The sequence below is a fragment of the Volvox carteri genome (genome assembly GCF_000143455.1).
Source record: "Volvox carteri f. nagariensis unplaced genomic scaffold VOLCAscaffold_39, whole genome shotgun sequence".
In the NCBI taxonomy this organism is placed as follows: Eukaryota; Viridiplantae; Chlorophyta; class Chlorophyceae; order Chlamydomonadales; family Volvocaceae; genus Volvox; species Volvox carteri.
In genome coordinates this window covers 371,248-393,903 of record NW_003307582.1, presented here as the reverse complement: position 1 = coordinate 393,903, position 22,656 = coordinate 371,248, and the positions used below count along the sequence as shown (strand labels likewise).

At 58.7% G+C, this 22,656-nt stretch overlaps 3 protein-coding genes across 3 annotated transcripts; 1 reads left to right on the top strand and 2 right to left on the bottom strand.

Annotated features, from left to right (window-relative positions):
- Positions 1-2,637, bottom strand: VOLCADRAFT_109906 (uncharacterized protein). Its single transcript, XM_002953851.1, has 6 exons — positions 2,457-2,637; positions 1,986-2,243; positions 1,686-1,821; positions 1,278-1,377; positions 722-987; positions 1-602 (listed from the first exon to the last, which is right to left on the bottom strand). The coding sequence occupies exons 1-6, from the start codon at positions 2,556-2,558 to the stop codon at positions 409-411; spliced, it is 1,056 nt and encodes a 351-aa protein (XP_002953897.1). The 5' UTR covers positions 2,559-2,637; the 3' UTR covers positions 1-408.
- A 1,370-nt stretch (positions 2,638-4,007) lies between these two features.
- VOLCADRAFT_106162 (uncharacterized protein) lies at positions 4,008-11,369 on the bottom strand (the record flags this gene model as incomplete). The annotated part of the gene is made up of 10 exons (XM_002953850.1): positions 4,008-6,256; positions 6,649-6,814; positions 6,975-7,059; positions 7,360-7,485; positions 7,686-7,931; positions 8,911-8,959; positions 9,420-9,738; positions 10,114-10,279; positions 10,475-10,530; positions 11,198-11,369. The coding sequence occupies 10 exons, from the start codon at positions 11,367-11,369 to the stop codon at positions 4,537-4,539; spliced, it is 3,105 nt and encodes a 1,034-aa protein (XP_002953896.1). The 3' UTR covers positions 4,008-4,536.
- A 617-nt stretch (positions 11,370-11,986) lies between these two features.
- VOLCADRAFT_94701 (uncharacterized protein) lies at positions 11,987-21,935 on the top strand (the record flags this gene model as incomplete). Its single annotated transcript, XM_002953930.1, has 19 exons — positions 11,987-12,033; positions 12,850-12,919; positions 13,006-13,519; positions 13,726-14,045; positions 14,262-14,375; positions 14,558-14,711; positions 14,872-14,990; positions 15,229-15,459; positions 15,824-16,037; positions 16,495-16,580; positions 16,783-16,863; positions 17,143-17,225; positions 17,971-18,100; positions 18,346-18,531; positions 18,943-19,367; positions 19,774-20,102; positions 20,454-20,614; positions 20,841-21,025; positions 21,689-21,935. 19 exons carry the CDS (start codon positions 11,987-11,989, stop codon positions 21,933-21,935), a joined length of 3,696 nt encoding a protein of 1,231 aa, XP_002953976.1.
- Between the last annotated feature and the right edge of the window lie 721 nt (positions 21,936-22,656).

The following is a 22,656-nucleotide window of genomic DNA, read 5'->3' as shown; positions in this document are numbered from 1 at the left end:
TGCTGACACTGGATGCAGTGGAAGGCATTACAAGTCGTCCCAAGGGGCCATTTTGCCACGTGACCAGGTTCCATTGTGCAACGAGTTGCAAAATTTAGTTCTGTTCGGCAGTCCGGCAGCTATAGGTAATGCACTAGGCCAGGTAAAAGGAGCTTCATACAGCTCAATAGCTCAGTCTGAGGTCCAGTCAGGTCCGAAGTCAAATCACAGACTGCGTTTAACGCCACAAGTGTTATGCACAGATGTCGCCTGGTCCGCGTAACTTGGGCAGCATACGGCAGCGATGCACGCCCGTCTATAACCCCTTCAAGCCAAGCTCTGCTAGGTTAAAAGCTGCCGTTCCAGTAACGAAGAGTATGCGTCAGCTGGCCAGTCCGGCTGACCGGCTATGCTGGCTGGCTGGCTGGCTCAAAGGTCGTCGGCGCGCACGTACGCCAGCGGGCCACTGCTGGGCGGGTGCCATGACACCTCGCCGCTGACCTTGTTGAAGAAGTACGAAGCGCCACCATCCGGGTCCTCCAGCTTGTTCCAGGCCAGCTCCTTGGGCACCTCCCACACACTCTCACCGGTCTCAATGTTAAACCAGTAAGGCTGGTCATGAGCTGCGGGAGTCGCAAGCGCGCAGCAAAGGGGTTTTAGTAATCGCCTAATGAACATGATGCAAACAAAGATAACGCATGCTGAATTAGGAACTGAAAAACCCAACCTTTACGGCACTTACTCTCGTCCTTCAGCTCGCGCCATGCTGTCGAGTAGGCGGGATCCGTGTAAGAGTATTCCTTGGTGGCCTGGTTGTACCAGCGCTTGTTAATATGGCGCTCCAGGTCGGCGACCATGTCAGCCGGCAGCTCAACCGGTGTGCTGGTTGAAGACACACCCGCTGCCCAGTTGAGCCACAGCTCCTTGCCGTTCTCACCACGAACCTTGGCCCAAGCCAGAGCCGGCGGGACGCTGGTAACCTCCTGGCCCGTCACCGAGTTGATGTACCTGCGCCAGGGAGGGAATGGTGTTTGATAGTTTTTGAGGGGCGACGCGGGTTCACCTCACCCCTCCCGGCTTCGGGCGTGCTGGACAAGTGCGAGCAAGCGGTAGGCCAAACGTCGTAACACGCTGCAACTGCAACTTGGATGCTTAATGGAGGTTATGGCAGTTCCAATTCCGAATGCCACAGCTGGTATCCCGCCGTAGTCTAAGTAAGAACTCAGCGGCCAAAGGTAAAAACCCGTTGCGAACTTTAGGCACCTACTGCCGGCGCTATACTTGTGACCCTGACCTACTTGATAGGGTGGCCCTGAACGGTAATGCGTTGCCAAGCGCAGCTCGGGGGCGGGGTCCAGCGGGCCTCACCGGTCGAGGGAGACCAGTAGTAGGTCGAGCCTGGACGGATATGAAACAGCCAGAGGGCGGAGGCTTGGCCTCACAAGTGGTACTGGAAGGCCTCGATAATGGGTAACCACGTAAACACACCGCCTAAACCCTAAGCCTGTCCCGAGGGAATTTTAACATCCTCGCCGCGAAACATTTATTGCGATAAACGCTAATCTAAGATGTCAAAATGGGTTGACCGGTCAAGCCAGATGCGGCTGCGGCATCGGTGCCCAATCATGCTTTTTCCAGGTAAGAAAAACGAAGTCATGGATATTCAAGGGTAAGTCGCTCGGCCAAGCCTCTGCCGCATTGCTCACCGTCCTTCTCCTCCTTCAGCCAGCTGCCAGGCACAGACTCGAACGCAAGCGGCCCCTTCTCGTCGTAAAGCTTGAGGATCTCCGAGAGCTCCTTGCCGCTGGCAACAGCGCGGGCAGCCGTGCCACTCTTGTCCGTCTGCGTGACACCAACGGGCCAACAACCCTCAAGGAAACCGCGAACGTTGTCCATGCCGCTGTGAGTGTGAATTTAATCTAATCCACATTGAGGCAAGGGCAAAAATTCAAGGGATATGCGGGGAGCAAGCACAGGTAGGTGCAATAGTAAGCGTACAGCCTTACCGCGTCGGGGTTGGCACCATGTGCAAGCAGGAGGCGAGCGATGCCAGGCAGGCTTTCCTTGAACGCCACGTGCAGAGCAGTAACCCCCGTCGCGGGCTCGTGGGACTTCGCAAGAGCGCCCTGCTCAAGCAGCGCCAGGACTGCAGCTTGGTCCTTCGACCGGACGGCCTCAATCAACGGAAGTCGCCGTGCAGAGTCCGGGGTGTTGACATCCAAGCCTTTGACGCTCAACTCCTCCAGAAGCGTTGCCATCTTCTTCTACAGCGGTGCAGATGCGCGGTTACCGCACACGGAAGCTTCGTCGGCGACAACCCCGCCACGCGCCCATACACAGGTTCGGGGTTTTTGGACAATCACATCTTCTGAAACAGCCACACATTCCAAACGTGTTGTCGAATAATCATCCTCATCCCTCCAATTTTCACCTTCGACGACTGGATCGCAACGAATTGCTGTGCGCACGCCACCCACCTTCTTTATGGCAGCAACGAGCTTGTCCGTCGATGGCTTAGATGCCACCGCAATCAAGCTAATGGCGCAAATTGTGACGATTAATAATTGCACCCGTGCCATGGTGCAACGTCGGCCAATGCAGCAAATGATATGATCAGTATGCGCAGCAATTGATTTTGTGTATGAGTATATAAATTCTGGTCAGGTTTTGTAACCATGCAAGCTGTCATGTATGTTGTGTTGGCGAAACTTGCACGGAGCTACTTCCGTGCAAACACGATCCTGGTACCAAAACTAGGCGAGGAAGACGTCATTTTAACTGTTATATAAATCTATATCCTGATCAAAAGGCTAAAAAGTTAAATTATATGATCGGAGAAAGATTGGTCTGTTGCAAGCTGGCTTCGTGGGCAGGCAGGGACAGGAGCTGATCGCCTTAGGACACAAGCGATCACATGAGCATTATGGCCTATATATATGTAAGGCTGCTGCGACCCAAATCCCAAGCAACCGAAGGTATTGGAACCGTCAACCAGTATGCCGCTGTCGGAGCTGTAGTGAGCTGTCGGCTTAACGCCGTAAGCTTCACAGACAGCTTTCGTGCATGTCTGCGTAGAAAGAGATTATCCAGGCTTTAAAACAGGTGCTACATGGGAAGAGATGCTGCGTAGCGTGCCAGTAATCTTACTGACAACAAGTGGAACTGTTCTGAATCAACGGACAGACATGGACAGGCGTTGTCCATGCCTGAAGTGAGCGGTTCCAACATGACAACATAAACCGCAGAAAGCGATAGGAAGCTACCAGCTGAACGGGGCAGCGAATCGCGATCTGCGCGTTACTCAGCCTCTCAGGCCTCTCAACAGTCTAGCGTGACGACGCACTGACAAACATGGCAGCCTCGAAAGCACAGCCGGGTCAGGCGTATTGCACCTCCACCAAAATCGTCAAACGACCTACACCAAGAGAGTTAATCTCACCATGCATTTTGCAAACCCATTACCTCAGCCATGTTGATGGAGTGGTCTTCGTGTGACAACACCACACAACCCACTCCGCAGCTCTGACCACCGTCTACGTGCACCCCCCGGGTCCGCCACAACCCCTTTCATCATCATTGTGCCAGGGTACACTGGCCAACCGAACGTTTGGGCCTCATGACAGGGTAGCTACAAGCCAGCATTCGGACAGAACAATTGAGAAATATGAATGCGGTTGTTTCTCAGTGATCCAACGTCAAGTCCAACCTTAAGTTGCGCCCATTCACAAACAATGCGCGCGTTCCGTATGGTGCCGAGTGGAAGGCGGCATCTATCTAGGGCTGCGCCGTAAAACTGCAGGCTTATTGCCTCATGTGGGTCGCCTCGTGGCAATTTAAGCCAAGGCACTAGCTCTATGATTTGACTGGCAAGAAATGCGAACCGCATGCGGGTGTGAGGAGATTAGGCGCCGCGAACTGGAATCCATGTGTCGTGGTCGACGTACACTGAAAACTAAATGGCGCGCGATAACTAGCAACTGCGATGGCCCCCATGTTGTATGGGGATTAAGTTATTCAACTTCCCTTGCATGCTCAAAGGTACCCAAGAGGGCGCTAAAAATAAAACATAATGGTCACTATGGTTTTGGCGAAGTCGGTCGACCGTTAAATCCCAGGTCTCCCACTTGAGCCAAGAGTGCAGTGTAGCTACTGCCGTGACTGCTGTGTAACTATCATACATATCTACAATATGTCCATGGGACACGCCATAGACAACTTAGCTAACCAAGGAAAATCGCTATGCACGCTACGCACATGCATGATGTGTTATGCGTGATGTGTTAAATCTCACGTAGGCCTACCTAGTTCGAAATGGGGGACAGCAAGAATTCATGCATAACTTTGACACACAGGTTCAGTCCGGGAGGCAGCGCGGTCACATCCACACGATATGCAGCTCAACAATACAATCGTACAACAAGTCGAAAAGGCAATCTTACCCCGCGCATTGGTGGCGGGCCTAGCAACCGCAATGCCAGGAGGTGCACAACTAGCACGACGCGAACTAGATGCACCGGAGCACGGGTCCAATTCCAAGCTTTCCATGATACAGCATCCTCACGACGCCTTGCCTGATGCAGGCATCGCTTCAAGCTCATCATAGTCATAAGCATCATACTTGACACCGGGCCGTTGCAAACAATCCGAAAAGAGCCTCCGCGCCTTGGCAAGGAACCCGACATGCTGGTGCGCTGTGCCTGGCACATCAGGAGTACCCGCACCCGCGGTATGGCCGGTCTCGCCAATGGGCTGCCCAGCAGCCCCAGCGGAGCTTGCCATGGAAGACCGAGTCCGGCTGCTCATATCACCTAGCCGACTAGCCGTACCGGCGGCAAAAGCCTCTGGCGGCGGCGGTACCCAGGATGATGGGGGTGGCATTGCCGTCGACTCTGGTCCCTCGCTGTTGCGCCCGTCGCTGCCAGGTTGATGATGCCACAAAGGGGCGCCCCGAGGTGCCGCCCAAGAGCTGCGATTCCCAGTGAACACGTCGGTTGCTACAGCTGCGCTTAACGGGCCACCAAACCCAGCACCGGACATCGCGCGATGGTGCTGCAGCGGCAAAGGCTGCAATGGATGGCTGCCGGAATGGACGCCGAAGAGATCATGAAGGCTCGTGTGGTCGTAGCGGCGGCTGCCGGGACTAAGCTGTGGTCCCGTTAGAGAACGGCGTGAGAGCCGGGGTGAGGGGTGCTGAGAGCCGGAGCCATCTCGTTTGCCCTCTGCCTCAACAAAGCGCCCAGAAGCAAAGACATCGGATGGCCCCGTGTGTGCATAAATGCTGGCGGTGTTGGCATGCCGTATGGCCCCAGCTGCGTCCGCAGCGGTGGCGGCCCCTGCAGAGGTCGTTGACAGGGGTCCAGCGGCGCCAGGCTCGGACGGCACGGACGCGAGCCCCGGGGGCGCAGCGGATCGCGAGGCCTGCGGCGGCGGCTGCTGCTCAACCTTGGGAATGCCCGGAGACGAGGGATGGGCGTCTGGCACCTCGTCTGGGAAGAGCAGCAGCAGGTCGGCTACACGCATGCCTTCAGCCGCATGCTGGACTATCTGCTGACCTGCTTGCTGTGCTGCCCGCTGAGGTGCTCCTGGATGAATTGCTACGGCGTCCGCAGAGCTCCGCCTTGGCACCAAGGCGCTAGAAAGCGGAGCCCACGGACCGCTTCGCCGCGCAGGCTCGCTCTCCTCTCGGTCCTCACCGTCAAGTAGAGGCCTGTAGGAGCCGCCATCGGCGACGCCTGGCTCTCCCCTGCCGCTGCCCGGTCCCCAGTGAGGCCAATGCAAGCCCCCCTCCCCTACCAGCGCTGACACGCCGCGTGCACGGTTCACAACGCTCGTCGCTGCAGCCGCGATTACTGACCCAGCCGAAGCCAGCCCTAGACCCGCCACCGCTGCTGCTGCGGCGTTGCCTCCATCGGACCCCAGCGCCTGCACGTCACGCGCTCGGCGCTGCAGTTGCATCAGCGCTTGCATGTCGATTGCCAGCTCCGGAAAGCGGTCCGCCAGCTTGCTGAGCAGTTCCGGCCTGACCACCTCGCAGGCGAGCACCTGACGTAACTGCCAGCGGCGATTTGGGTCGGGTTGCAGCAGGCCGCGGATGAGCGCCTTGATAGGCTCGGAAACACGCGCACCTTGGGGGAAGGTGATGCGGCCGGCCAGCACGGCGCGTCGGATGGCAGCCTCCATGCGCTCGCCACTGCCCTTCTGCCAGGGCCACCAACACTGCTTAAAAGGCCACGCGCCACCCTGCAGCAGCTGGTAAAGGACCACGCCGAGCGCCCACCTGTGATGAACCGCCAAACAGTATAGTAAACGAAAGATAAGATTGTGGTCACGACGTCATGAACATTAGGTCCTGGCATTGGGATCGGCGTATCCCGACGCCTGGAGTAAGAAGCAACGGCTAGAGCGAAGCAGACTGCAGGAAGAGCCGTAAGGGTGGGTGCGCGGGAGGTACGGGATGTACGGCAAGGGGCTACTTCGCGGCTCCGTTCGGGACAGGGAAACAACCCATGTCAGCTTCGGTTAGCCTTCGCTGCTGCTGAGGGAGATTCGGATGCTCTGCCTGAGGATATGCCTACAGCACGCCCCTTGCCATCGCAGCGCTCCTTGTGCCCCGGTCACCTTCCACGACGTGACGTGTCCACGCAGACAACACCCGTGCGGAATGCTCACCAGTCGCCTGCACGACCATCGTCTCCGTGCCTCAAGCCCGCAGGTGACATAGTCCAGGGAGTACCCGCCACCGCCCGCGGCGTGACGCCCTCCACATGCGCCAACCCAAAGTCCATAATCTGCACCTTGCCTCGGTTGTCCATAAGAAAGTTGGGGAGCTTGATATCTGCGGACCACCAAATAGGTGGCCGTATGCGATAGGCAGACCATGCGGGCCCGAGCAGCTGCACTCAGGAGCTCCACACACAACTGGCACTGCATAGGCCCAGCCAAGCAAGGGGCTTACGGAACCGACGCAAGCACTAGCTCCAGTCCCAGGCACTCACCCTTGTGGACAATGCCATGTGCATGGCAGCGGTGCACCGCATTCACCATCTGCAGCCACACGCTAAGCACCTCCATCTCGTCCACCTGCGGGTCAACCGGCGCGGCCGGTGAACACTGTCAGTCGAAGTGGTCTGCCAGGCAGGGTCACGCACGCGCGCTGTTGCTGCTGCTGGCGCACTTGGCCTCCCTTGCCGCACGTCCGTGTCCGAGTTACGCACTAGCCGCAGTGGCAGCGGTGCTCCACATGCACGATGTGTATCGTAGATGTTTATGACCAGGGGCGGGATGGCCGTCGCGGTAGAACCGCAAATCCTACAGCCAAATCAATAACACCAACAGCCCACCGTTGCTGCGGTAGCATTCGAGGTAACCACACCGCCGCACCTGTGACTGCGGCGGACCCTGGCACGGCTGCGGCATTGGTGATGCAGAGAAGAGCCATTCCTCAACGCTGCAGGCCGCAACGGGCATTTGCAGAACCGCCATATAGGTAGTTATCCTTGTATCTCGCTGCAGATCGGATGCGCGAAAAGGAATGCGACGAACAGGACACGGAGCGTGCTTTGAAGGAAGGAATAACAAGAGACAAGCATAGCTGCCAAGCCGGGAGCTGCCAAGGGTAGAGATGGGCAGGGCGTGTCGCATGAATTCGGTAGCTAAGAACGCCTGCTCAGCCACAGCACTTGGCCTTCTGACAGCGTGGAGCGTACCTCATCAACGTAGCACGATTTGAAGGCCTCCACGCAGGGTAGCACCGATGGCTCGCTGGACAGCAGCAGGTGTATTCGAGCCTCAGACAGCAGGAGTGGCGTGCTGTCAACTTCATCCAGGCACTTGGCACCGGGCGCTGGGATAAGCTTCAGCGCCCATTCCTTCCCAGCCGAATCGCGCGCGAGCACAACGTGGGAAAAGCCGCCGCCGCCAAGCAGCGACTCCACATGGAAAGCGGATAGCTCCTGCGGTTGCACGACATGGCCGAGCAGGGTGATCTGGGAGAGTTCCCTAATCACCTCGTTTCGGGACCTTGATAGAAACCTACGGCTACCCCGTGGATGGGCTCAAAGTCCATGTTAAACGAAAACATTAACCCAACCGGTATAAGGTCAAGTGAAGCATTCCCTGCGCATCACCCCTCAATCCCTATACAATCTGAGCTATACCTTTGTGGGAAAGCATGGCAGAATATTTGTAATCTGCGCGGCTGTCGCAGCCATCGATGGCGAGGCAAAGGGCTTAGCCTGTAGCCCGAAGTCGTTATCTTAATGAGTGCATCGTAATATATCGTAAAAATGGATTGAGGAAAACAAGCATCATGGGATAAGGATGAAAGTATGCACTGACAATCCAGCTTGCATACACACAAGGAATGTCCGAGTAACAGGTTCGAACTAGGTTGATATCATCTAACAAATAGGCTGGACAAGAAAGTAGTTGATCGACAGGCTATGGGCCGTAAACGCTGTACGACAGCCTCACACTCTTCTTTGCAGCTGCAGCTGCTGCTCAGTGCAACAAAAGTCTCACGCGCACGACAGTAATATTAGCTAATTGAAAACTAAGTAATAGGAGCACGAACAGCCCCAATTATGCTCTCCGTCCGCCTGTTAACCTTCCACACTTTCGGGTGCATTCCCCAAAATCCAACGAAGCTCAATTCGACGCCGCCGTACAGGTTCCTACACGTTCTGCCGTCAACCAGCTGTCGTTGCGGAGGGCGTTCTCTCCTTTTCTATCTCTCGGGCATTGATATTATTATATAATGATGCATTGTGATGGCAATGATATTACTATATATCACCCATTCTTTGACATGATGGACTTCAATTGCCGATATCGTTGGTTTTTAGCTGGAGCCCTGACGCTCTGGGGAGCCTTCGGCCACATCAACTGCCAAAATGGAGTATTGATGTGCTCGTGGGAGCAACCTAAACTGACCTGGGGGTGGTTGCCCCTTTGCAACCGACATGCGATCCAGCTCTCCTCTCTACCGTCAACAGACAGATACGATGCCGAGGTTCCAAAGTGTTAAACAATGCCTTCTCCGCGTTGCAAGATGTGGACGAAGCATCTTAGTTAGCGCCGAGCATGGGTACGATACTGGCCGCTCGCTCCACGGAGTTGCCCCACGTAGCACCCGAATTGCCCCATGTCACTGTTTGAGCCCTCGCGCTCCGCTGTTACTCCTTAAACATACCACTGACCAAGCCTTCTATACACGCAGCACTAAGCACAGCCTTAGCGCTTTACTTTTAACTCGACCGTTCCACGTTTCAAACAGAACACGCCTGTTTTCACCTTGTCGTCTACGTTTTCATCCCAGGAATAATCAAACAGCAGGAAACATTAGAAAGCATTGCGGTCTTACCTAGGGACAAATCCAAACAACGCCTTGCGAGTTACGCCGTGCATCTTCTCCCCTTAGCCAGAGCCCTCCCATGACTCACAGTCGCAACGTCCCCTCAAGAACCAGCGTGGCCATCCCTGAAACGTGCACGCGTCCCTGCTTGCGTAACACCTCCACCATCACTTCCCCGCCACGCGCAGAGCACTGCCGCATCCGCATGGCTCCGCTTCCGCCCTGTCCTGCCCCTTCCACGGCCCCCTCAGACCCCTCAGGCCTCAGCACAGGCTCCCAGTAGGGCCCCAGGACCGCATGAGCGCTGCCAGTGACCGGGTCCTCGTTAATACCCATCCACGGAGCGAAGAATCGGCTGCACACCTCCTCGCCCTCCTCCGTCTGCGCCGCACCTCCCCTGGCGGGCCCTACATGCGTGTGGATGTGTGGGCGTGACCGGGTGCATGGGCGTGGTAGGAATACGGGGGCGCAGGTGCAGTGCGAATGCTACTGCACGGCCGAAGCCAGCCCTGACCTCGCGCGACGGCACCGCAGGTGCATTCGCCCCACATATGTATGTACGATATGTATATATGAGGATGTAACACCGTTGGGCGGAACTTGAATCTGAATGATACCCACCAGCACCACCGCTAGCCCACTCACCCCCTTAACCCCCCTTTCGCGTTTCTCCCTCCCTCGCCCTGCACTCACATCCTCAGCCCAACAAACGCTGCCCACCCACCACCACCAGCACCACCGCCTCCACCATACTGGCACCTTCTCATTCCCTATTTCCTCACCTGTCCTCACACACACAATGACGCCGTGCACCTCTTCCGCCGCCGCTGCTGAGAGCATGGCGCCCAAGTCGGGTTGCAGCTCCTCCAGCTCCCTCCGGCCCAGGCCCTGCCCTTCCTCTAGCACCATCAACACGTAGTTGAGACCTCCACGGCCGCAATACCGCACCTCCCGCACAGGCAAGGACCCCGCGCACGCGCGGGCCAGCACGCCAGCTGGATCCGCAGCGCACATAGGAACGGGATCCACCGGGTCGTACAAAGGCAGTGACAGCGACAGCGACAGCGGCGGCGTCGGCGGCGTCGACTTGCCGCTGTTGGCATCGGCAGCGGGGGTGGCGGTGGCAATGGCGGCTCGGCTGACCACTAGCTCTCCGCTGAGCGTGTGGAAGGTTATTGCGGGGTGGGGATTGCCGCGAGCTGAGGGCGACGAGGAGCGACGGGGGAATAGTGGGAAGTGTATTTTGGCATGGCATGGGCGAGGCATGGCACAGGCGAGGACTGGCAGGTGGTGGAGAGACAGTTTCACGTGCTCCGCAGCTCGCTTGCCGGCAGGGGGCATGGATGTCCAGTCGCCAGTCGCGTGGTGCGGCCCAGAGATCTCCGGGGGTGCCCGGAGTGTACGAGGGGCAGGACTTCGCAATGCCCAAGAGACTGAAGGGTATTATGAGGCCCTTCAACCTCTAACCTCGTAGTTCGACCTCGGCTGTCGGTGCAGGACCAGAACCGTGCTAGAACCCACAAGCATGACTTGGGTTTTGCGCCTACGACGGCAACTTCAGCATCAGCGGTCGTTAAGGAGGAAGTGCAGCCGATGAACCCCAACAGCGCCTGAGGAACTGTGCGGCGTGAAGGCGACCCTAACCGGCTAACCGGCCACCCCTAAGTGCAAGCCTTGTGCATACTGTCCCCTCGGGCCTTCCCAACCCATACGTCCCCACTGCCGTTAGCGCAATGCGTCCAATAGTGTAGTGCAGTGGAGTGGTTGCAGAGGCGCCTTGTCAAGGGCTCAACCGCAACAGAGCTGCAACCTGCTGCTCATGTGTACGCCCTGTTCCGCCCTGGTGTCGGATGTAAAGGCACATACCTTGCATCAGCACCGCGGCGGACGCCAGTGTTGCGTGGCCGCAGCAGGGCACTTCGCAGGTGGGGGTGAACCAGCGCAGTCGGAAGGTGCTCGCAGTGGAAAACACATCCAGAACTTCCGCAGCCGAAGGCGCTTCCCCTAGCTGCAGTAGGCCCCCAACCCCGCATGTCATGGAGACTCATTTGCAGCTCAGAAGAGTCACTGAACAGCTCGCAACCCGCTCATACTTATCAGAATTTCACGAATAAGTAGGAAACACACAGTGCGCACAGCGCGGCATATGTATAGGGCAGTGCGTCACGAGGGAACCCCAGCACATTCGAGATGTGTTGGTTTCTACTGAGACCCTGTCGCAGCAACCGCGCTCCAACGTATCCAATTGCGGAGCTTACCGGCTCGACGAACGCAGTCTCTGGATGGTTCATCTCGGCAGCAATTCGCTGCCGTACTTCATCCGGTAACTGAGCGCCTGGGACGCATAAGCACACAGCCGCAGGGTTTCCGCTGAACGGCCGACTGGCAAAGGCGTCGACCACGTAAATTGGCAAACTTAAAGCTGCTGATTCGCTCATCTTTGGTAACGTTGTACTTATCACGGTGAAGGGATTTCTAGGCAAGCTAGAGGTGTTGGACAATGGTCCATACGTCTGCACATAGCCGTGTAAGCCATCACATGCATTTAGCCAACCAGATTGGACTTGGAATGTCCAATGGGACTACGTGTACGGAAATCAACAGTTGGCAATCAGTCCCAAACAAAATAATTTGACCTGCTGAAAATCGTATCACATGGCAATTACTTGTTTGTCCAAGAATTACGCAGAAAAGGCATATGGGTAGGAGCCTAGCGGTGTGCCGCCAAAAGCTTACGCAGAGGTGACGCATCGCAAAGCTACGATGTCCAGACCGAGGCGATCATCGGCATTGTCCGATCTGATCCGGCAGGCGACAACGTCTGAGATCCCAGAGAACTCGCCATCACCTCATGTCGCTCTGGCGCCGGAACGGTCGCCACTACCTCTGCAAAGTCCAGCAATGGCAACGGCAGAAGAACTTGCTGAAGCATTCTTTCCTGGATCTTCCTTAAGGGAGCATGCATTTTTCCCAAAGAGCCTGACGGGACATTCGCAGCTTTCGCATCCAAACTCGCGTTATGGTTTTATTGGCAGCGTCAAGCGCGAGCAGCATTGGCCACATAACGAGTCGATACAGGCTAGTTTATTGCCGGATAATAGGGATATAGAGATCCTAATTTGCATCACGTGACCCTGCAAGGGTTACAGCTAGGGTTTTTTCGGTGATGGGCGTTCCTATTTTACCAAGTGTCACTTTTAGCATGCCCTCCACAGCAGATACAACCCGCGGCAAGGCACGTATTGCTTACCGCCTGCCGACCGACCCCGACCTTCAGCATTACGGGACCGGCTGTAGTTTTCGGTGCTTGCCTCCGCAATGCTTAATTTCCATTCGTTGGGCAATATTTCTACTTTTACTTCAACATGACCTCCCCTGCATATTTTGATGTTTCCTGCATTGTATATCGCATTAACATTCCGCCCATCACCAAACGATGGCAAGTTGCCGTACGAATCCTTCACAGCTCCGTACTCCGCTTCCCCCTCCTGCCTCCCCGCCCTGTCCCCGCTCCACAGGGTGCTGGCGCTCAGGTTGTCTTCACCACCTCACCGCCGTACAACGCCGGATCCATGCGCGGATCCAGCGGTGCGGCCACGGCCGGTGGCGGCGCTGCTAGCGCGGCCACCAGCCACTCTCACCAACACCCTGACTACCCGCACCTGCACCGGCAGCCCTCGATAGCGGAGGCTGATGCTGAAGCCGACGGCGGCGCGGCCACTGCTGCCATCGCCGGCGGCACCTCCGCCGGCGGCGGCCACTCCCACTCCCACTCCCGCAGCCTCAGCCCCAGCAACCAGGCCTTAGCATCCCAAGCGGGGGACTCTTGGTCCGCTTGGCACCGGTGGTTATCCCCGGGGCTGTCGGGGACCTCCCTGGACAGCCCGGCAGTTCGGGGGGCGGAGTTCGGCCCCGGTGCACAACCGCCGCACCCGCACTCACCGCACCCGCAGCCCCTGCCGCTGCCGCCATCGCTGACCCCGTCATCGTTTATGTTGCAGCCGCAGCTCATAAGCGGGCGCGGCCTCTCGCGGGGCGAGGGCGGTGTGGGTGTGGGTGTGGGGGCCCCCCAGGCGCGCAGCAGCGGCGGAGGCTGGGACCAGCACCCAAGCCTCAACCGTGACCGCTGCCACGCCGCGGATGCGGACGACGAGTTGCCGACATGGCGGGGGGAGGGCAAGCTGACAGGTGTGCGCTGTCTTTGGTGATATGTGCAAGTTTGTCTTCGTGGTTCTTGTGCTGTTCCTTCGTCCATCCTGGTTCGCGAGGGGGCCACCTGGGGGGGTTGTAGCACCTGCTACTCATCGGTGGCGGAGAAGGAGCGGGAGACCCTTGGGGGAGAAGTGTGATATGCGCCTCCCCCCCTCCCCCTGCCCCTGTTGTTGATGAACCAGAGCCGCTGCTGAAGCACAACCGATACAGCGGCGGCAAATTGGATGACATCGAATCAGCGGAAGCGGCAGCGCCCGGGTTGCTGGGAGCTGCCGTCAGGGACGGTGGCGGCGTCGCTGCCATCCCCGCAGCGGCGGCGGCAGCAGCCGCGGCGTCTACGGGGGGCCCCCACGGCGCCGTCGCCGCTCCTCCCCCTCCTGCCCATGCTGTATCTGACGATGTTCGCCACCGCAGCAGCTTCTTCAACGCGCTGGTGTTCGGGATCATCAATGCGGTGGTCAGTATGCCCACCCTCATTGCCTACGCTGCCATTGTGTTCAAGGTGTGGCGGGGTCGGGTGGGGCGGGCGGGGTGGGGCGGTGTGGGGCGGCCGGGGTGGGGTGGGGCGGGGTGGGGTGGGGCGGGGTGGGGCACCCAGGCGGCTGCAGCCCTGTGCACCACCACCCCTCGCTGCCCCGCCGCCGGCGGCCCTGCTCAACCCATTATGACGCTGCCGCTCCGGAACCCTCCTCCTTTACCCCCTGGGGTTGTCCCGCAGTCCCCGCTCTACACTCCGTACATTGACAGTCTGTGCCGGTTCTTCTTCTTCAGCAGCGGCATTCATCAGCTTGTGTTTGTGGCCCTCAGCACGCTGCCCTTCGCAATTGGCCAGGTGAGGCAGTTGGCAGTTGGCGGTTGGGAGGGTAGTTAGGAGAACCATGCGTGATACCTCAACTATTCGGGTCATTGGCAGTTGATATCCTTGCAGTACGTACGTTTGCATGTGTGTCTCTCCGCCTTCCCTGCTACTGCTCCAAATTATAGTTGTTGCTACTGCTGTGGCTACATCCTCAGGTTCAAGACGTGGGCCTTATCTTCCTCTCCGCTATGGCCTCCGACATCGCTCTGCGTGTGACGGGTCCGGATGCCGCCGCAGTGGCTCTGGGTTCCTCCCTCCTCGCCATGACCATCAGCACCGCCATTGTGGGGCTGCTAACGGTGGTTGTGGGTGAGGAAGGCCGATAGGCCATCCCCGATAGGCGGCAATGGCGGCTGAAAGTCTTTACACTTGCAACCTGACTTACCCTTCACGTTCCCTTCCGGTGTTTTTCTCCTGACACCCCCCTCCTCCCGCCGCCAACCCGTCAACCCGTAACAAAAACCCTCAGCCCGGCTCAAACTGGCTGACATGGTGTCGTACGTCCCTCTTCCGGTGGTTGGCGGTTACCTGGGTTTTGTGGGCTACTTCTGCATTGCGGGTGGTACGGCACTGGCGGCGGGAGTCCAGGTAGGGAGAGGGTGTTTTTTGTGTGTATATGTGTTTCTGCGGGGGAAGCTCTATCCCCCTTTTTATTGCCCCTCTATCCCCTGACGGCGCCGTGCTGCCTCCCCGTCCGCCCTTCCCTTGGGCAACTTTAGCTAACAATTAATCCGTGTTTGTATTTTATCTCTCCTTCCTACAGCCTCATACCCCCATCTCACTTGCCTCTTATTCCCGACCCCCACCCCCTTCCTCCCCCACGCAGGTTGACACTCTCATTTCCTGGTCCCACCTGTTGGCCTGGGACCCGCTGGTGAAGCTGCTGCCCACCGCCGCCTCCATCGCCGCACTGATGACTTGCGTGGCGCACGTGAGCCACCCCCTGGCCCTCCCTGGCCTCATCACCGCCATACCCCTGACCTTCCACGGAGTGTTGTGGGCGGGTGGATGGGACCTGCAGGCGGCGCAGAGGGCAGGATGGGTCATGGCGCCCTCGGTGAGCTGGCGGGGCGCCGTGGGGCCGGGGCCTTGTTCGCTCCCTTGTAATGGTGGCTAAAGGGTGGTGGTGGGGTGGGAGAAAGGGATTGGGATGGGGATGCTGTCAGGCGGGGAGAGGGGCTGTCGAAGGGTTTGCGAACCCTGGTTGCCTGGCCTGCAGCGCCGTGCTCTCTCACCCCCAGCGTTGCTTCACTGGTTCGTGGTTCGTCTTTCCCCCAGCGTTGCGCTGCCCTGCCCTGCACCAGCTGCACACGCTCCGCGCCATCCTGCGCGCGTATCACGCATATCCCTCCGTGGTCCAGTCCGCCATCATACAACACCACGCACTCACCCCCCATACCCTGCGCCACCCTATCCTTCAGAGTGGTCTTTCCAACTGCTGGCAGCTGTGGGGTTTATACAACCTGCAGCACGGCGGTCTTGCTCACGGTGTGGACCTGCGCGCCATGCTGGCCCAGCTGCCCAAGCTGGTGGGGTTGTTCCTGGTGGTGTGTTTCGGCAGCTGCATGGATGTGGCCGCAATTCAGTCCGACATGCCCACGCCGCTGGACTTCAACAGGGAGCTCATGACAGTGGGTGGGTGGTGCGGAGGGGCCCAGCTGCCTGTCTGTGGCCGTATGTAGCGCCTTGGGGCCGGGGGTGGGTGGGAAGGGGAACGTGTAGACAGACAGACTTACAGGTAGAGGGGTGTTTTGAGGGGACACTGGCATTCGGTTGCGGCTCCCCGGGTTACGGAGTTGGCCCTGCCGCCAACAGCCAAGATGTTTGCCGACCGACCGACAGACCGATCGACAGACCGACCTAGACAAACTGGTTGCCTTGTGTGGATAAACTGCTGCCGCTCTCTTGTGTTCCGGTGCACAGTGGGGGCACAGTGGTAGGGGTCTGCGTACGTGTGTACGTTAATGATCTGAGCAGCGAGATGGAAATGGTGCGTGTGTATGTCTGTATGCATATATGCAGTCTACATGTCGCCGCGTGTTTCCCCTCCCCCTCCCCGCAAACCCCCTCCCCGCCCCCGCCCTCACTGCAGGTGTATCCAACATGGTGACGGGGGTTCTAGGTGCGGGCTACACGGGCTCGTACATCTTCAGTCAAACAGTGTTCACCATGCGCCAGGTGGGGCCGGGGGGGGCGGAGGGGCAGGGGAGGGGGGGCTGCTGCTTGACTGCGTTTGGCGATGTATGTGCGTCGTGTTTGGGGTCTGGAAACCCGGGCAGATTCGGGACTGGGTTTTGGGTATTCCCGCTGTCGACAGCAGGTTTTCCAATACTGTAAGCGTTCATGATTCCGGCCACCCCTTCTTTCTTCACCCGCACAGGGGGTATTCAACCGGGTCAACGGCTTGGCTGTGGCCATCGTAGAGCTCCTCGTCTTTGCGCTGCCGTTCAGCGTCGTACAGGTACGACGCAATTGATGGTTGACCATCGCCGCTGTACCCGCCATTTCATCTGTCGCTATGGACCTCAACCCCCCGGTGACGGGCGCGGGGCCCGCCCTCCGCTGCTTCCGAACCCCGGGGGATGTGGGTATGTGCCGTACACCTCAGCGGGCTAGATCACTCCTACGCTCGGGAAGCTATACATTTTCGCTTCGCATCGTTTGCCGTCTATGTTGGATATTGGCATAATGATTATAACCGTCCTTAAATTGGTCGTACCCCGTGCTGTTAACATCGCAGTACATGCCGAACTTCTTTTTTGGCGCGCTGCTGGTGTGGTTCGGCATCGAAATTTCTCGAGACTGGCTAATTTTGTCGTACAGGTACAAGCGGCCGTACTTAACCACAAACGTTTTTACCCGCATAAGTGGATAGCACATGGTGCGCACTCAAGGGCCACCCCAGCAGGAGTCTCGCCCTCACACCCCCCCAAATCCCTTTCCCTTGTGGGGTTCAGGCTACCCACACTCTTGGGGCTAGTGCTGCTACTGCTGCTACTGCTGCTGCTGCTGCTGCTGCTCGATCTACTTTATTCTCGTCCCCTCCTCTCTCCGCGACTTTGTGGCGGTGTATGTATGTTGTTACAGGGTGGTTAACTTCGCCAGCGGCCCCCTTACCCGGGGCAGTCCCTGCTCTCCCCTGCTAGAGGGGCACCCTAATCCGTCACCCCATCCGACTTCAGAATGTATTCGTTGGGTTCGGCAACTCACCACCAGCATCCAACCAAATCTAGCGGATCAACGGCGCATCAACTTAGTTCCTGGTCAGCTCGCAAGTTGATATTATCACGTCCTACATCGTCCATATGATGGGGGGCCACCTCCCATTTCAACACTCCTCAAACACCCGAGGAGCCGGCAGGCGGATTTGAACCCGGGTCGGCCGGGAGCAGAAATCAGGCCTTAACCTCTGCCAGCCGCCTGCCATAATGTGTATGTATGTCTGGCCTCTTCTCACCCCCCCCCGTCTCTCACTTCCCTCCTCTCCACGGACCCCTCGCTCCTGGCAGCTACATTATCCTCTTACCCCCTTCCCCCTACCTCTGTTTAACACCTCTCCCGACTGCAGGAAACTGAGTCGCCCCGAGTACGTGTTGCTGTGGGCCACCTTCCTGAGCATCATGAACGGGGGTCTGGAGCTGGGCATTGGGGCGGGTATTGTCATGGCCACCTTGTACTTCGCATACCAGTACGCGCAGGTACGCGCAGGGGGTTATCGGGAGATTGGGGGAGGGGAAGCGGGCGGATGCCTCGGGGCATTCAGACGCGAAACAACGTGGGGGTGTGTTAACGTGTGGGCGCGTGAGGGGCATCAACTTTCCTGTCGAGCTGGGGACGGTACCCACCCCCATCAACACGTCCTCCAGTACCTGGTACCTGGCACCTGCCCTCCGCCCCCAACACATACACACATCTCCCCCGACGGACCGGAATCCGTCCGCAGAGCCAAGTGAGCAGTCTGCGCCAAGTGGCAGCTCGCAGCGGCCGTACACACATGTACGACACGAGCAGTACACTTGACCTTCTGGGTCGCCGCATGGCCGTACTGCGGTTGTCGGGGTACGTCTTCTTCGGGAGCTCCACGGGTCTGAGTAATCAGGTGCTGCAGCTGGCGGCACGGATGCTGCAGGTGAGGGGAAGAAGGGGGATTGTGTGCATGCGTGTGTATGTGTGTGTGTGTGTGTGCGCGCGAAGTTGTGTGACATCAGGTGTGTGTAGGGGGAAAAGCCGTCGTGGACTCGTCAGTTCGTATTCATATCAAGGTTGCCCTGTAACCTTTTTGCCGGGCTGCCTTTCATGTATACAACCTTGACAGCAGGCCAGTAGTAGCCATATGTTACTTGGTTATCGGGCGGAAAGGACCCCGTCCGCCTGGGCCCTGCGTATGGCGTGTATGGCGTGTGTTTCGAGGAGGCAGCTGCAGTAGCACCTCGAAGCGAAGGCGATGTCCGGGTTTACGGGCATTTTCCCAACCACCCAACTGACACCATATCCAACCGACTATCTAACCGACCGCCCAGCCGACCATCCAACCCTTCAGGAGCGCGCAGAGGAGCAGCGGCAACATGAGGAGTGGGCAATCACTGCGGAGCAGCGCGACGGCAAGGAAAGCGACCTGAACGGCCGTACAGAGCTCCTAGGAGGGTCCGCCGCCACCGCAACGCCGCCGGTGCCGGTATCCGCATCGGCGCCAGCGGCGGTGACCGTGGCGGCGGGGCCGCCGCCGCCCGGGGTAGCGGGTTCCGCCTCCGCTGACGGCGGCTGCGCGGCACCACATGACGCAGCTGGAGCTGGGGAAGGCGGGGCCCCGGTGTCGCAGCTGGCGTCAGCGCCTCTTTCTGGACTCGGCTGCTCGGCAGGGAGCGGTTGCGAGAACGGTGACACCAGCGTGCCGCTTTCTGAGCGGCACTGGAGGGCCGCGGCAGCAATTTCCCATGCTCCCATCGTGCTGATCTTAGACTTTGGGTGGGCGGTGGGACTACCGGGCGGCGCCTGGAGGAAGGGGACGGGAGGGAGGAGGACGAGGAGGGGGGAGGGTTCGGAGGTGGGCGGTGAGGTGTCCGTAAGGAGTGTTGTGAAATAAGAACGCAGTAGCTTCCATTGCCTGGGGCGTCATGTAAACCTTCGCTGGCTCCCCACTGCTACCATCACCACCGCTACATCACTGGTAATCGCACATGGCCACTTATGAGATGTTGTTGTGTATATGTCTGCATGTGTTTTGGACCCCGCCAGCATCGCTAGAGAGGACACGGCCCCTGTTCCTCGTACTGCCCTCTCCGCTACTGCACCTCCCTTTCCCCCCTTCCCCTGTCCCCTTCGCTGTGGCCCGCTGGCCTTATCCCTGCCCACCCTGCCCCACGGCCCCCAGCTCCGTCAGTGGCATGGACTCCACCGCCGCCCGCACCTTCGCTACCCTGGTCACCACACTCGCCTCACAACACGTCAATGTCATCTTCACCAACCTCGGCCGATCCGACTTCAGAAAGCTGCTGCAAGCGAATGGCCTGCCGCTGAGGCCGTACACGCTGCCGCCGCCTCCGTCGCCGTCGCCAGACTCTGCTCGGGGAACTCAGTCTCCAGCCACAGCTGGCCACGGCGGCAGCGGCGGCGAGGCTGCGGCGGGTACCCGCGAGGCGGGCAAGCAACAGCCGCACCAGCAGCCACACCAAGCGATGCCAACGGAGTCAGTCTTGCTGCGTAGGTCTCGATGCTTCCGCCGTTGCTCCTGCTTGCTGCTGCTCGGGGATATGGCTCTAAACTTAAGTGGGGTGTTAGCTTTTGACTTCAGCTCTCTTTTTGCTGCTGTGCGTCTGCTGTGTTCCCTTTAGCCTTCCCCTAGGCTAGCACTCTCGCTTACGATCTGTCCGTAAGATCACGCACCACCTGTGGCAGGGGCCTACGCAGCCGGGCAGCTACTGCTCAACAACAGCTACAGAAGGAATTCCCTGCACGTGTGTGTTTGTGTGTGTGTGTGTGTCCTTCTCCTCCTCCATATCCCTCCCACACAGCTCCACTCACCGTGGTTTCCCCGCTCCTCACCGACCGCAGGCCCATCCGCGGGCGGCTGTTGGGAGCTCTCCTCCCCCGACGCCGCGGTTCGGTGCTGTGAAGACGCCTACTTGGCTCTGGCCATAGCGGTGGGGCTGCTGCCTGCGACATCCCCCCAGGCGGCATCCTTGCAGCAGCTGCTCACGCGCAACCTAAGGGAGGTGAGACGCGGGAGGAAGGCGGTAGTGGGGGCCAGCGCCAGGAAGGGAGGGAGTCTGCGGCGGACAGTTGGGGGGTTGGCTGGGCGGTGGCGGGAACCCCCCCAGGCAGCGGGTGCCAGGGTCAGACAGCAAGGAAGGGGATTATGGGGAGTAACGCCACCAGCAGTAAAGCACGTGTGTGTCCTTCCTGTGTGCCTGCGTTTTGTTCCCCCCGCCGGCTTCGCAGGTGTTTCCCTCCGTGCCATCTGACCTGGGCGGATTGGTGGGAGAGCTGGAGGGCGCACTCACTCGCCGGCAGCTGCAGCTGGGAGACGTGCTGTACGGCGCAGGAGCGGCTGTACGGGGAGTGTACGTCATTGAGTTCGGCGCGCTCGTGGAGGAGGAGCATTATGAGGGTGGAGTGCGTGTCGGGTGAGGGGTGTGGGGGCCGTGTGGGACCGTGGGAGGAGGGACGGAGGGGAGACGGGAATGTGAGGTGGAATTAGGGTGAAGGGTGCGGCGGCCCTGCTGGTGTCCGATCCGCCCAAACAGACCCGCGGGCGAGGAGACAGTCTTTGCAGTGAGGATTACAGGTACTGCCACGGACACGGGGATGCAAACCTGGAGAAGAGGGTAGGGGGCAGGACTCGCATTGCCGAGTCTAAAAGTCCGCAGCTCAGGTTAGCTCAGGTCGGGTCGGGTCGGCAACCACCTATGTCTTATCCCTGACATACGCTTTCTTCTCTAGCCCGTGAGAGGGGGACCAGTCCCCTCCCTATCTCCTATGAATCAGACTTGGGGCTGGGCTGAGCTAAGTCATTATATAAACTAATTAAAACCCTGGCCTCGAAGCTGCTCTTGGTAGGCACCCTGATGCTCTCGAGCGGCTGGGTTGCTGCTGGCCCAGCGAATCCAATGCGGCCCCTCATCCTCGCAATTCCCAATATCGGCAGATGACTTGCCTTGGACAGGGGCAGTTCAAAATATTGGCATTCTTGCAGATATACCCCCATCTTCCAACCCTGTACCCCGCACCTTGACTTCTCTCCTGCAACAGTAGCACTGAACCCCCGGCCGCCGTCCCATACCCCGCAGCTCCCGAGAGCACGGCGCCGGCGTGGTGGTGGGGGCACTGCAGTTCTTCCTGGGTCGCCCCGCATCCGCCACCGTGCGCTGTTCCTCCGCCGCCTGCCAGCTATTGTGCATCAGCCGGGGCACCTTCGCCAGGCTCATGGCGCACCACCCCCGCGCACTGGCGGCGCTGCAGGTGCTGCTCATGAGGTCGGCCTGCTTGGACCTTGCCAGTGCGCAGGAAGCGGCCAACCACATTGCGGCGGTGTGAAAAGGATGGGCGGGCTTTAGCCGTGGCTGGGGCGCGTGGGGCTGTGAGGAGATGAGGAGTCATGCTTGTAAGTCGTAATCCTGCCCTGTCACGGCTTCACCTGTCGCCCGGGGGAATTTGGCTTCCCAAACTGTACAGACCCCAGCTGCAGCACACGCACATACGTCCAACGTAAGCGATGTTCCGCCCTGTTGAAAATTAAAAAAGTAAATAACACATTTTACCCTGGGGCTATGTTGGCCCCAGGGTACCATCCACACACTCGCACGGAGACCCAGGAGACTAACGCTCACTTGGCCGACAAAAATGTTTTAAAATACAGAGCCTTTTCCGGTTGTTCCCTAATAACCAACAGATACGGGTCCCTTGAGCGAAGAAGCACCTATCGCTTTCAGTTCTGGGATCCTAAACCACTTAAAACACAAGACACGCAATCGTGTAACAGTGGGCAGGTCTGTTGGTTTTGATGTGAAGAGGGACAATTATACCATCGGTATTATCCTGAATCATAATTAGACAGGCTTAAGCCAAAACCGCAGCCCGTAAAGGTGTGTATACCATTGTTAATTGCAGGGCCCCCGGCAACCCCTCACACATGCACACACATTTCATACATACGTACACCCACACATGAGAAGGGTTGGGTCGGCACCTCAGCGTGCTAAGATTGGGCTAGTGGGGACTCGGCGGCCTCGAGAAGGGAAGGGCGAGGAGAATGCGA